This window comes from Rhinoraja longicauda, chromosome 5 (assembly GCF_053455715.1).
Source record: "Rhinoraja longicauda isolate Sanriku21f chromosome 5, sRhiLon1.1, whole genome shotgun sequence".
NCBI classification, from domain to species: domain Eukaryota; kingdom Metazoa; phylum Chordata; class Chondrichthyes; order Rajiformes; family Arhynchobatidae; genus Rhinoraja; species Rhinoraja longicauda.
Genome location: NC_135957.1, coordinates 65,835,090 through 65,848,486, shown reverse-complemented (window position 1 = coordinate 65,848,486; position 13,397 = coordinate 65,835,090). Strand labels below are relative to the sequence as shown.

Below are 13,397 nucleotides of genomic sequence, written 5' to 3'. Positions count from 1 at the left end.
AAGGGAAGCTTCATTTGTAGCTTGTCACATCTTGCCCACCTGTGGCATGGTGAAGCAAATCATCCAAACAAGGTATGAAATTTGCTTCGAAGATAGACAGAAAATACTGGAGTAACTCAGCAGGACAGACAGCATCCCTGGAGAGAAGGACTGGGTGACGTTTCAGGTGGAGACCCTTCAGACTGATTTTTATGAAATTTGCTTCCTTTGGTCAGTGAAAGCAAACTCAAGAGCAAGCACTAAGCTTTCATATAATTCCTGATTTCCTGTTTGATAAGAGCTGGAAGGATTCAATCAGTCCTGTTACCTGTGGTTTTAAAGAGAAAAGATTAAACAAGGTTTTCTGTCCTGATTAATAACACCTAGTTATTTAGGAGGAGATTTCTCTCCCGATGGATAATAGATACTGGCATTGCCAATGGGCCTGACACTTGGGGGAAATTGTTAGAATGGGGCTTTTATTTTTACTCCTAGCCTTGTTAAGAACATCACTGTGGAACATCAAAGTGGTGCAGCTGGTAGAGCTGCTGCCATTGCAGTGCCAGAGACCCGGGTTCAATCCTGTGCTTGAGTGTGTGGAGTTTGCACATTCTCCTTGTGACTGCATGGGTTTCCTCTGGGTACTCCGGTTTCTTCTCACATCCCAAAGACATGTGGGTTTGTAGATTAATTGGCCTCTGTAAATTGCCCCCTGGTGTGTTGGGAGTGGATGAAAAAGTGGGACAACATAGAACTAATGTGAACGGGTGATGGATGGTCGGCATAGACTCAGTGGGGCAAAGACCCTATTTCCATGCTGAATCTCTCAACTCTAGCCACCTGGAATGAGTACCGTTTGACCATGGCAAGGAGTCAACATGTTCAAAAAATAAGCCGAGAAACTAGGAGGAAAAACTATACTCGAGATAATAGGATTTACTCGCATTTGAAACGGAATGTGCGAATTGGGGATTACCAGCACGGCTTTGTACGTGGCAGTTATGTCTTACGAACTTGATCGACTTTTTTGAGGCGGTGATGAAGAATAGTGCTGAAGATAAGATGGTGGATGTTGTATACATTCATTTTGGTACAGCTTTTGATAAGTTCCCTCATGGTAGGCAGATCCAGAAGATGTACAGGATTCATGGGGACTTGGCCAAATGGATTCAGACCTGGCTTATTCGTAGAAGAAGGTTGTGGTAGAAAGGTAAATATTCAGGCTGGATGTCAATGACCAGTGAAATTCTGCAGGGATCTGTGCTGTGATCTCTGCAGTTTGTGATATATTTTTCTCAGGGTGGAAATGTCCAACGCTAGATGCCTTAGCTAAGAGAGAAGGGGAAAGTTTAATGGAGATGTGTGGGGCAAGTTTTTTACAGAGTGGTGGGGGCCTGGAGCCCATTGCCAGGGGTGGTGGAGGAGGCAGATGCGATAGTGGCAAATGGGAGTGCAGGGAATAGAGGAATAAGTATGTACAAGCAGATGAGATCAAACAATAGACAATAGGTGCAGGAGGAGGCCATTCGGCCCTTCGAGCCAGCACCACCATTCAATGTGATCATGGCTGATCATTCTCAATCAGTACCCCGTTCCTGCCTTGTGGGCCAAAAGGCTCGTTCTGTGCTGTACTGTTCTCTTTGCTACGTACATGCAGTTAAATTAACGCGGGTGAAGATGAGATATTCTAGGATTACCTCAGTTGACTATCATCACCAATTCTAAGTACATCACTTTTTTGGAGGAATACAGGAAACTATTAATTGCTTTAAAATATTTTTAAAAGCTACAACAGATTATCTGTAATTATAATGCCCATTAGTGTCACGATTTAAAATTCATTATTTCTGTTAACTCTGCTGAAAACCTATCTGTCAGGGACCAAAAGGCTGCATGATGTAGAAAATGAGAAATCTTTTGCAGAGATTGCATAAATTAAGAACTAATTTTAGTAATTGGGGCTGACAAACAAGGAATCGGAGCTAATCACTGCAGATGCTGGGCATCCGAAACGAAAACAGACAACACTGGAAGCGCTCAGCAAGTCAGGCTGCATCCATGGGGATAGAAACTGATGAATGGTCCTTGATCTAGTGCATTGATTCTGCTTCTCTCTCCCCAAGCATGCTGCTTGACTTTTCTGTGCATGCATCTAACATCAAACATATACCGTTAATTGTCCACGTTGCATTTTAAAGTTGTACTGTTGCTCTTAGTAAAGGAGAACTCCAAGTGTAAGTGGTGCATTGTAAGCATCATTATTACTCTTTATTAATTGCACAGGTATAAGTGAGTAAGCATTCTGAATTCTACCATTCAAATTAGTCATCACTCTGACTTTTGGTCGTGCTGAAAACAACATGAATTTTGAATTATCATCTTTATGAGTAAATTCACGTGCTTTAAGTAGGACCATTTTGATTTGTTTACATTTTGTGGTTGTGAAATTTGTATCCTAAATATTAGAGCAAGGAAATACAAAGTCCCAAATTTGCCTTCATTTGCCCAAATAAGCGACGACTTTAAGGTGTGAAATTTGGGGGGGGAAAAGCATTTGATGTATCATATGATTTAACATAGGTAGAGTTCCGTGAAGTTTGGGTGGTCCATCTGAATACAGATACTGCACAAAGGAAGGTATTTTTCTATTATAATGGTTTCTACTTAGAGAATTACAGGGCCTCGGATTTGTCCTCCCTTGCTGGCACTGGCTTCTTGATTTGCCCATTTCCTTGCATTTGGCCTATTCAGATCCATTAGGTCAGATTTGCAGGTTGAGGGCATCTGAAACTTGATTGGGAGACCCTTTGAGGATCATGCACCATGTAGGAAGGAACTGCAGATGCTGGTTTAAAGCGAAGATAGACACAAAAAGCTGGAGTAACTCAGCGGGCCCAGTGGTATGAATATTGATTTCTCTAACTTCAGGTAGCCCCGGCATTCCCTCTCTCTCTATTCCTTCCCCACCCAAGTCGCACTAGCTTCTCATTTTCACCTAACAACAGCTAACAATGGTAACTTTTGTACACATCTTTCATTCATCGTTCTTTATCTCTCTACATCATCGCCTATATATCTCGTTTCCCTTAACCCCTAACCAGTCTGAAGAAGGGTCTCGACCCGAAACATCACCCATTCCTTCTCTCCAGAGATGCTGCCTGTCCCGCTGAGTTACTCCAGGTTTTTGTGTCTATCTTCTTTTAGGATCAAACACCTTGCTTGACATCATCTGATCACATGGTTGGAGCAGAAATTGGTGCTCCAATGAAATTGGTGAGGAAATGTTAGAAAGATGTCAAAGCCCCATTCCTTAATTTTGTCATCTGTTAAAGCTGCCAAAGTTCTTGAATAGTTCTGAATGTCACATTGAATCTCATTTTCTACATTATGGTGTGCAGATGTTGCTTGTAGGTTGTAATCTGCCGTGAATATTTCTTGTGTGTAAGGACTTCCGAAACTTGCTTGAAATTAAGGGGGTAAAATGATAAGGCTTCCTGTGATCCAATAAATATAGCTTCAGCCAAATACGAAATAGCTTTAAGTCAAGCAAAGAAGGAGCCTATTGATTCAGTCAGAAGAAGGGTCTCGACCCGAAAAGTAACCATTCCTTCTCTCCAGAGATGCTGCCTGTCTCGCTGAGTTACTCCAGCATTTTGAGCCTGTTGTTAATGCAGTGCAAAAATAAAATTAGGATGGCATAGCCATTTTAACTTTGAATGTTAATTCCTACTTTAAGCAAATGCATTTACAAAGGTAATTATCAAACATGTAATAATTGCAATTGTTTTCCGTTTTATGGAAGTCACCTGCCAATCACCTAACGTATATAGTAATATTTGCTAAGCAATTGTAAATTACCTATGTTGTACGATGATGGTGTGGGTAAGGCATTTCTCTTATTACCCATCTCTAGTCATCTTCATTCTAACTTACCAGGTTTTCAGATAATAAAAAATATAACTTTTGATAGATAAGAATGAATTACGATGAAACTTTATTCATCTATTCCTGTGCCCACAGATATTGCTTGACCACTGAGTATTTCCAGCATTTTGTTTTATGTTTGAGTTGATTGTTGAACTTATAGATTCTGCATTGACCATTGGTTTGAATAACTGAATAATTCAATTATTTTCAATTTGAGGCCTCCTGATTTTGCCTCTGAGAGGGGGAAATTTTAAAGAAGATTTGGAAGGCAAGTTTTTTGTACAGAGAATCACAGGTGCTTGGAACACACTGTTAGGGGAAGTGGTAGAAGCAGATATGACAGTAACAGTTAAAAAACATTTAGCAAGACACACGAAAAGGCAGTTAATAGCGGGATATGGACAATGTGCATGCAGGTCGGATTAGTTTAGTTGAACATAAGGTCAATTCAAATATCAATGGGTCAAATGCCCCATACCTGTACTGTATTATTCTGCAGCCAGTGTCTATTTCCCAAGGAAATAATGTCTAAACTGGAGAGCATAGTTTTAGGGTGAGAGGGTGGCATTTAAAGGGCATCTGAGGATACATTTTTCAGTAGTTGTGGAGACCAGGTGCACGACAACTATTTGAGAAATTAGAATATAAACACAATGTGTTCATCTAACACTCTAATGCATGCTATTTTAACAGAGAAGAAGAAATGGCTAGAATACACTAGAAAGTAATTAAGTTGCACAATCATAGATTGCTATATTCATAGTTGAAGGCAATGTAAGCTAGTTCTTCATCGGGTAACGTTTTTAGTCATCCGGGTAACATAATGGAGAATAACTATTTTGGAACAAAGATAGAAATGATCTGAAGATGTACTGTTGAATCCTGTTGGAAATGAGTTTAATTTTTTGTTCCATATAACATTTGTTTGTTTTTTATCAACTGAATAATAAGATGAGTTACTATTTGCATTAAGATAATTGAGTGAAGAGTTTTACACTTCCTTCCCTGTAATTACTTCCCCACGTATTTTTGGGGTTGAATGTGCACATAATGCGATGTAGCTAACTGCAGTTGTCCGGTAGAGATAGATTTATCCTCTGCAATCCTCTTGGTGCATATTGGTCTCTAGACGTTGCTGATTATTTTACCTATCTATGTTCAGCAAGAAAGCTCGGGAGAAAATGTCAGAATATAGCCTTTGAGTCGTGCAGACAGACATTTGTTTGGTTAACCTGGATACATTGCTATATTCAGGAATATTAATTTCAGCGGAACCACTTTTCACTGAGCCAACAACCACTTGTTTGAAGGTTTACAGGTCCCATAATTATTTCTAACCTTGATTGAGTATTGAATCACAAGAAAAACCTTGTAAACATCTTTATGATTCAACAACTCAGACTCTTGATATGATCCTTCAAGTCAGTGCATTTATTCTCTTCCTCCCCTTTGCAGCTGGTTGACACAGTCTCAACTCAAGCATAGAGGTACAGTTGCTACAGTTTTTCTACTTAAAGCCGTGTTTTTCTTTACAGAGTGAATTTGAGAATATAAATGTCTTATTTCCACCTCCCTCTTGGAATAAATATCACACAGGTCATAAAAAATAGAGGTGAAATATCACAAAATATAATGAGAACTTGAAAAGAGGATTGGTCTAAGACTAATTTTCCTTAGACCCCTTTGACACTTTATTAAGAAAGCATTATCCTGTATTTTGAACATGTTTATTTAATCTTTTAATCTACAAGTCATCGGAAAGAACAAAGTTAAATGTTTGGCTTTTGCTCTTAGTTTAGATTAGTGATACAGCGTGGAAACAGGCCCTTTAGCATACCGTGTCCACGCCAACCAATGATCATCCGTACACTAGTTCTCACCTACACACAACGGACAATTTTCAGAAGCCAATTAACCGTCAAACCTGCAAGTCTTTGGAATGTGGGAGGAAATCAGAGCACCCTGAGAAAATCCACACGGTCACAGGGAGAACAGACAAACTCTGTACAGACAGCACCAGTAGTCAAGATTGAACCTAGGTCTCTAGCGCTGAAAGGCAGCAACTACCGCTGTGCCTGTGGGAACCTAAATGATAAGGTTTTCTAATCACTGTTGATTAGAAGTTAGGGTCCCTTTAGATAGTCATTGAGAGGGCAAAACAGTACCATTGGGATGGGTAAGTAAAGCATTAAAGATTATAAGATTAAAACTGGAGGAAATTCAGTTCACTTTTTGGTGTAAAGTTTCCGTCTTGTACAAGTCATGGGACCATATGAGTAGGTAACTTTGTTTGTCAAATAATAGTAAAGGTGAAAAAAGGGCGGCACAGTGGCGCAGCAGTAGAGTTGACGCCTTACAGTGCCAGAGACCCTGTTTTGATCCTGACTACAGGTGCTGTCTGTACGGAGTTTTGTACGTTTTCCCCATGACCACGTGTCTCCGGGCGCTCTGATTTCCTCCCACACTCCAAAGACGTTCTGCTTTGTACGTTAATTGGTTACGGTAAAGATTGTAAATTGTCCCTAGTGTGTAGGATAGTGGTAGAGTACGAGGTGATAACTGGTCAGTGTGGACTCAGTAGGCCTAAGGGCCTGTTTCTGCACGATATCGCTAAAGTAAATTAAGTGCTTTTGGGAATAAATTTGACAAACATGTTCTTGGGAATATTAAAAAGAGAACTTTTAGGATCAGGTGCAGTGCTGACAAAACAAATGCACTTTTATTTGCATCAAATTGTTAAACCACAATCCTCCCATCCAGCGGTCCACAGCATAAACAACATTTATAGCAGGGATTGTGCTCTTTAGGAATTATTAATTAATTTGTTGTAGGGTGTTTGTGTGTTTCCGGTTATCATATATTTTGAGTTGGGAGTGTGAAAAGAATTTGAATATGTTGTATGAATAAACACTTTCACTATAAGACGGGCTGAGTTCTCCTTAATGTTTTGTGTACCAACAGATGGGAAACTCTATGGGCAGGGGACCCTGGGAAAGTGAATATCTTACAAGCTCGCCAATTTACGCCAAGCATTAAACAAATTAACTTCACCACAAACCTGATTCGCCTGGAATTGAACAGTTCTCTGCTAGAATACTATACTGAATTGGATGCTGTTCTGCTGCATGGTGTCAGGGATAGATTACTTTCCCTACGTAAACCATCCATGTTAGATCTGGAAGATGATGACAAGGAAGATCATAGCATAGAGTTCTTCAATGAACAGTTCAGTGGAAAAACCTTGACTGAATCTACCAAGAATGGTTATTTTGAAAAATTGCCTTATGAGGTAAGAATAATGATAATGGTTTGCTTACAGAATATTTTTGGATCGGGTTTAATTAATTATTGTGTTATTTTAGACTTGCTTCATAAGTAATCCACTTTATATTCATAATTTTGGAGAACTCTTGGTCTTGACTACATGAATTAGTAAGTGACTTGATTCCCAGGCCATTATCAATTCTTTTGTCTAACCCCATGAGATATGAGATTTTATTTTGGTATCGAAATGTTTTGACTTTTAATCGCAGCTTAGTGCATGATGCAGCACACACGCGTGAGATTTATACTTCAACACTGGAAATAGTTTTAGGTCACAGAATTGTCCTTCTAACCTAGGGTGTTAATTTTTTTTAAATTGTAGAGACACCATCTAAGTAATTATTTTGAACTACTGTAGCGAAGTGTTTAAAATTGGGTTATCAATTTAATAAAATCTAATTTATAATAATGGCACAGATTACTGTTTAGGTATAAAAATTGCATTGTTTGAATTACAAAGAGAGGTAACGTACTCATATTGTTAGCTAAATATCCCTGCATAAATTGGAAACTGCTGCAGAATGAAATGACTGCTTAAGATTTTTTTTGTTGTAATTAATCTACATTCCTTGGGGATTAAACATTGATATAATATTCAAACATTTTTAACCAAGAACTTTGGTTGTTTGGACCATGTTCTAATTTTGAAGCCCACCATGATCACAGATTCCACCAATAAAGAGTGACTTTTGTGATTTTCTCCTGATCTACAAATGGTTGGTACTCTTACTGAAGGGTGATAAACTGCATTCCCATTCATCTGCCATAATTTCATTAGGTGAGTTAAGGAAACTGATGTCAACTTCTATGCAACTTCACTCCCTGAATACCCAGAGTATTGATTTCCCCCATCTACCATCTGAAAAAAAAGGTTTCTTTTGGTGTCTTTCACAGCTGAACTCTCGTTCAAGTAAGAGTGGCTTTCTTCATTTTAAATCCATTGGCAAGTCATTGATACACTGCTGTGAAGGCAAGTGTATTGCTGTTTTTATTACGACCAAACAAATACAAATGAATTTAACTTTATATTCAGTGAGGAACCTGGATTTTGCTGCAACAAATTTATGTTTTGATCCTCCAAAGTACAATATATTCCTGCGAGTTCATTGTAGCGGAGATGATTGGTACTGAGTTCTGGTCAGTTTGTTCATTTTATGAATTCACTGCGTACTACAACAGAAACAAATCCTGAGCACGTATCTATGTGGCCAGCAATCAGTTTTATAATATAGCCTTGGCCGGGATAGATAGGTTGGGTCAAAGGGATGATTTCCATGCTGTTCAACTCTACGACTTTATGATTTTTATTTTACTTTCTTTTCAAAACAAATCCTAGTAGGTGAGCTCAATGCAATATGAAGCAATTCTGAATGGAATTCAATTGATAAAGCATACTCCAAATCATAATTAAAAAGTAAAGAAAGGAATTTGTATTGGTTTAACTATTATGATCCTGCGTGCTCTTCATATGTGAACAATAGACAATAGACACTAGGTGCAGGAGTAGGCCATTCAGCCCTTCGAGCCAGCACCGCCATTCAATGCGATCATGGCTGATCACTCTCAATCAGTACCCCGTTCCTGCCTTCTCCCCATACCCCCTCACTCCGCTATCCTTGAGCTCTATCCAGCTCTCTCTTGAAAGCATCCAACGAACTGGCCTCCACTGCCTTCTGAGGCAGAGAATTCCACACCTTCATCACTCTCTGACTGAAAACAGTACTGTCTAGATTGCTGTTCCTGAAATCATGTCCCTCTTTTATCTGGTTCCACATCGACGATGAGTCTCTGTTTCTACCTATCATCTACCAGACTACACTTCCAACCGCCCCACCCCTACCCGCACCCGATGATCTGCCCCCCTCACCCATCAACTGGTTTCACCTATCGCCTACCAGCCTCTATCTCAGCCCTTGAGGAAGGGCTGGTGCTGGAGAGGGTCCAGGGAAGGTTTACAAGAATGATCCCAGGAATGAGTGGGTTAACATATGATGAGCGTTTGTTGGCACTGGGCCTGAACTTGCTGGAGTTTAGAAGAATGAGGGGGGGACCTCATTGAAACATACAGAATAGTGAAGGGCTTGGATAGAGTGGATGTGGAGAGGATGTTTCCACGAGTGGGAGAGTCTAGGGCGAGAGGTCATAGCCTCAGAATTAAAGGATGTTATTTTCGGAAGGAGATGAGGAGAAATTTCTTTAGTCAGAGGGTGGTGAATCTGTGGAATTATTTGCCACAGAAGGCGGTGGAGGCCAAGTCAGTGGATATTTTTGAACTAGGTGTAGATGTAAATTGGTTGGTGAGTAAGTTTGCTGACAACACAAAAATTGGAGGAGTTGCAAACTGTGAAGAAGGTTGTCAAATGATTCAGTGGGACATTGATCAGCTGCAGGAATGGATAGATAAATCGCAGATAGAGTTTAACCTGAGAAAGTGCGAGGTGTTACACTTTGGTAGGTTGAATCTAAGGAGAGCAGATACACTTAATGGCAAGACACTTAACAGCATTGATGTGCAGAAGGATCTCAGAGTCCAAGTTCATAGCTCACTAAAGTGGGCTACACAAGTAGATAGGGTGGTAAAGAAGGCATATTGTATGTTTCCCTTCATTGCTAGGGGCATTGAATATAAGAGTCAGGCAGTCATGATGCAGCTCTATAGGACTTTGGTTAAGCTGCATTTGGAGTATTGAGTGCTGTTCTGGTCGCCCCATTACAGGAAGGATATGGAAACTTTGGAGAGGGTGCAGAGGAGGTTTACCAGATTTCTGCCTGCATTCGAGGGTTTTGGCTGCAGGGAGGGGTTGGACAAACTTGGATTGCTTTCTCTGGAAAGTCAGAGGTTGAGGGAAGACGATAGAAGTATATAAAATGATGAGAGGCATAGATAGTGTATACAGTCAGACATCTTTTTCCAAGGTGAAAATGTCCAACTCCAGCGAGATTAGCTTGAAGGTAAGAGGGGGAAAGTTTAATGGAGATGTGGCTGTGGAGGCCGTCAGCGGATATTTTTAAGGTAGAGAGACAGATTCTTGATTAGCATAGGTATCAGAAGTTATGGGGAGAAGGCAGGGGAATGGGGTTAGAAGGAAAGATAGATCAGCCATGATTGAATGGCCTCATTCTACTCCTATCATTATGATCTTATGTGGGGCAGGTTTGTTACACAGAGGGTGGCGGAAGCCTGGAACGCATTGCCAGGGTTGATGGCGGAGGCAGGTATGATAGCGGCTTTTAAGAGGCTTTTAAATAGGCACATGGAAGTGCAGGGAAGAGAGATATATGGATCATGTGCGGGCAGATCGGATCAGTTCAGCTAGGCACAGGTTGATGGAATTTAATACAGAGAAATGTGAGGCGTTGCATTTTGGAACATCTAGCAGGACCTACACAGTGAATGGTAGGCCTCTGGGGAGTGTTGTAGAGCAGAGGGATCTAGGAGTGCAGGTGCATGGTTCCTTGAAGGTTGAGTCGTAGGTAGATAAGGTGGTCAAAAAGGCTTTTGGCCCATTGGCCTTCATCAGTCAGAGTATTGAGTATAAAAATTGGGAGATCATATTGCAATTGTATAAGACATTGGTGACACTGCATTTTGAGTATTGTGTTCAGTTCTGGGCACAATGTTATAGGAAAGATTTGTCAAGCTTGAAATGGTTCAGAGAGGGTTCCTGTTGCCAGGACTAGAGGGTCTGAGCTATAGGGAGAGGTTATGTAGGCTAGGTCTCTATTCCTTGGAGCGCATGAGGATGAGAGGTGATCTTACAGAGACATATAAAATCATGAGAGGAATAAACGGGGTAGATGCACAGAATCTCTTGCCCAGAGTAGGGGAATCAAGGACCAGAGGACAGTGGTTCAAGATGAAGGGGAAAAGATTGAGTAGGAATCTGAGGGGTAACGTTTTCACACAAAGGGTGGTGGGTGTATGGAACAAGCTGCCAGAGGAGGTAGTTGAGGCTGGAATTACACCAACGTTTAAGAAATGTCTAAAACAATTTTTGTTTTGTTAAGTAACACAAAATGAGTGGTTTTATGTAGTCATGTGGATGGCCTTTTCCTGCTATTGATCTCATTTAATTATTCCAGTAAAATGACTACGATTTCTGTGAAGTGCATCATATTAATAAAAATAGTCTCCATCGTGCTTTGAGATGGTTACCATAGCTGCCAAAAAGTTCAATTTAAGAATAGCAATGAGAATTTAAAAGAAATGCATTATTGTATTTTGTAAATACAAAGAACAACGATTTCATTAAGTTGAAGATAATTGTGTGTTTGTAGGTTATTTTTATTGCAAGTCACCTTTAAACACAACATATTAAAATTCCAAGAGATCTATAGTGCAGACATATTTGCAACATCTCCAATATTTTACTTTTTTTTAAATTAGAGTCTGACAAGATTTTCTGTGTATCTACAACACTATATTCTGCATTGTGTTTCTTTTTCTCTCTTGCACAACCTTAAGGAACTTACCAGTATGATTTGCGTGGATAGCAAAGTTTTCACTGTATCTCTGTACACTTGAAAATAATAAACCACACCATTACGAGCTAGTTGGTAGTCAACTGGACAACAGATGTTGTCAAGCTGGAAAGGGTGCAGAGAAGATTTACCAACATGTTGCAGGACCTGACCAAGCTATAGGGAGAGGTTGAGCAGGCAAGGACTTTATTCCTTGGAGCGCAGGAGGATGAGAGGTGATCATACAGAGGTGCATAAAATCACAAGAGGAATAGATCAGGTAGACTCGGAGTCTGTTGCCTAGAGTAGGGGAATTGAGAGCCAGAGGACGTAGGTTTAAGGTTGGGGGGGGGGGGGAGGATTCAATAGGAATCTGAAGGGTAACTTTTTCACACAAAGGGTGGTGGGTGCTGGAGGAGGTAGTTGAAGTAGGAACAATCGCAACATTTAAGAAACATTTAGACAGGTTCATGGATAGGATAGGTTTAGAGGGATATGGGCCAAATGCAGGTAGGTAGGACTAGTGTAGATGGGCATGTTGATCGGCGTAGGGAAGTTGGGCTGAAGGGCCTGTTTCCATGTTGCATGACTCGATGACTCTAAATAGTTCTGTGCTGGCTTTGTGATTTTTGAAGTTTATTGTGCTTGCTTTGACTGCAGGTAAGGTGCCCTCTATAATGTTTGGGACAAAGACCCATCATTTATTTATTTGCCTCTGTACTCGACAATTTGAGATTTGTAATAGAAAAAATCACATGTGGGTGAAGTGCACATTGTCAGATTTTATTAATGCAGGTATAAGAGAGCTCTCAGCACCTCATCTTTCCTCCAGTCTTTCCATCACCTTTGGAAACTTTTATTGCTGTTGAGGACCAAAGGACCAACATGAGGACCAAAGTTGTGGCAATGAAAGTCAAAGAAGCATTATGAGACTGAGAAACAAGAATAAAACTGTTAGAGACACCAGCCAAACCTTAGGCTTACCAAAATCAATTGTTTGCAACATCATTAAGAAGAAAGAGAGCACTGGTGAGTGTTGGGAATGAGAACCTGATTTAACATGAAATTACTTTTAATATGAAATGACTTGCGCGATTGTACGCATGCGCAGAGGAGACTTAAGATGGTGCTAACATGAATACAGGCACGTTTGAATACATGTGTGTCCGAGATTTATCCATAGTCCAATTACAGCACAAATACACAACAATTTGGCGACGAGGATGGGATTCCTCTAACAGGGACAGATTGCGGTCATTGTGAAGTTTCCGCACGACCGAACATGAAGTAAATGATGCGGTATGTAATTGGAAAATATGGAACGCACGTTCGCGAGTGCAGGTCAGCCCATCGATGCAACCTACCGTACAAGCAGTGCTGTAGCCGTGCAGCGCAGTACATAGAGGCAGCAATAGCCAGCAGAACATCAATCGTGTTCGCTTGCCAGTAATAGCTAAGCCACCCTACGTAGGTGCCGTGCAGCCCAATGCCCAAGTTCAGCCGCCGCCATTTTGTCCCCAGCAACCGCCACCGATGGCGAGTATCCGAGTATCAGAGAGCACAGCAGCGACGGTGATAAATAGTGTTGTTGTGAACTGAGTATTAATAGTGTAACCATGGCTAATCGAATTGTTGGGAATGTGCCCCAGTTAGAATCTGGTTATACTTTTGAGGAATGGACTGAAGTCTTGGAGGCGTGGTTCACT

The 13,397-nt window shown here is 40.6% G+C and overlaps 1 protein-coding gene across 2 annotated transcripts in view; it reads left to right on the top strand.

The window, feature by feature from the left end:
* The window catches only part of fbxl4 (F-box and leucine-rich repeat protein 4), an 89,333-nt gene that overhangs the window by 16,254 nt on the left and 59,682 nt on the right, over nt 1-13,397 (top strand). For both annotated transcript variants that reach the window (XM_078399692.1, XM_078399694.1), the window contains exon 3: nt 6,868-7,195. In XM_078399692.1, coding sequence (XP_078255818.1) covers nt 6,868-7,195 — 328 coding nt within the window. The remainder of the gene's footprint in view (nt 1-6,867; nt 7,196-13,397) is intronic.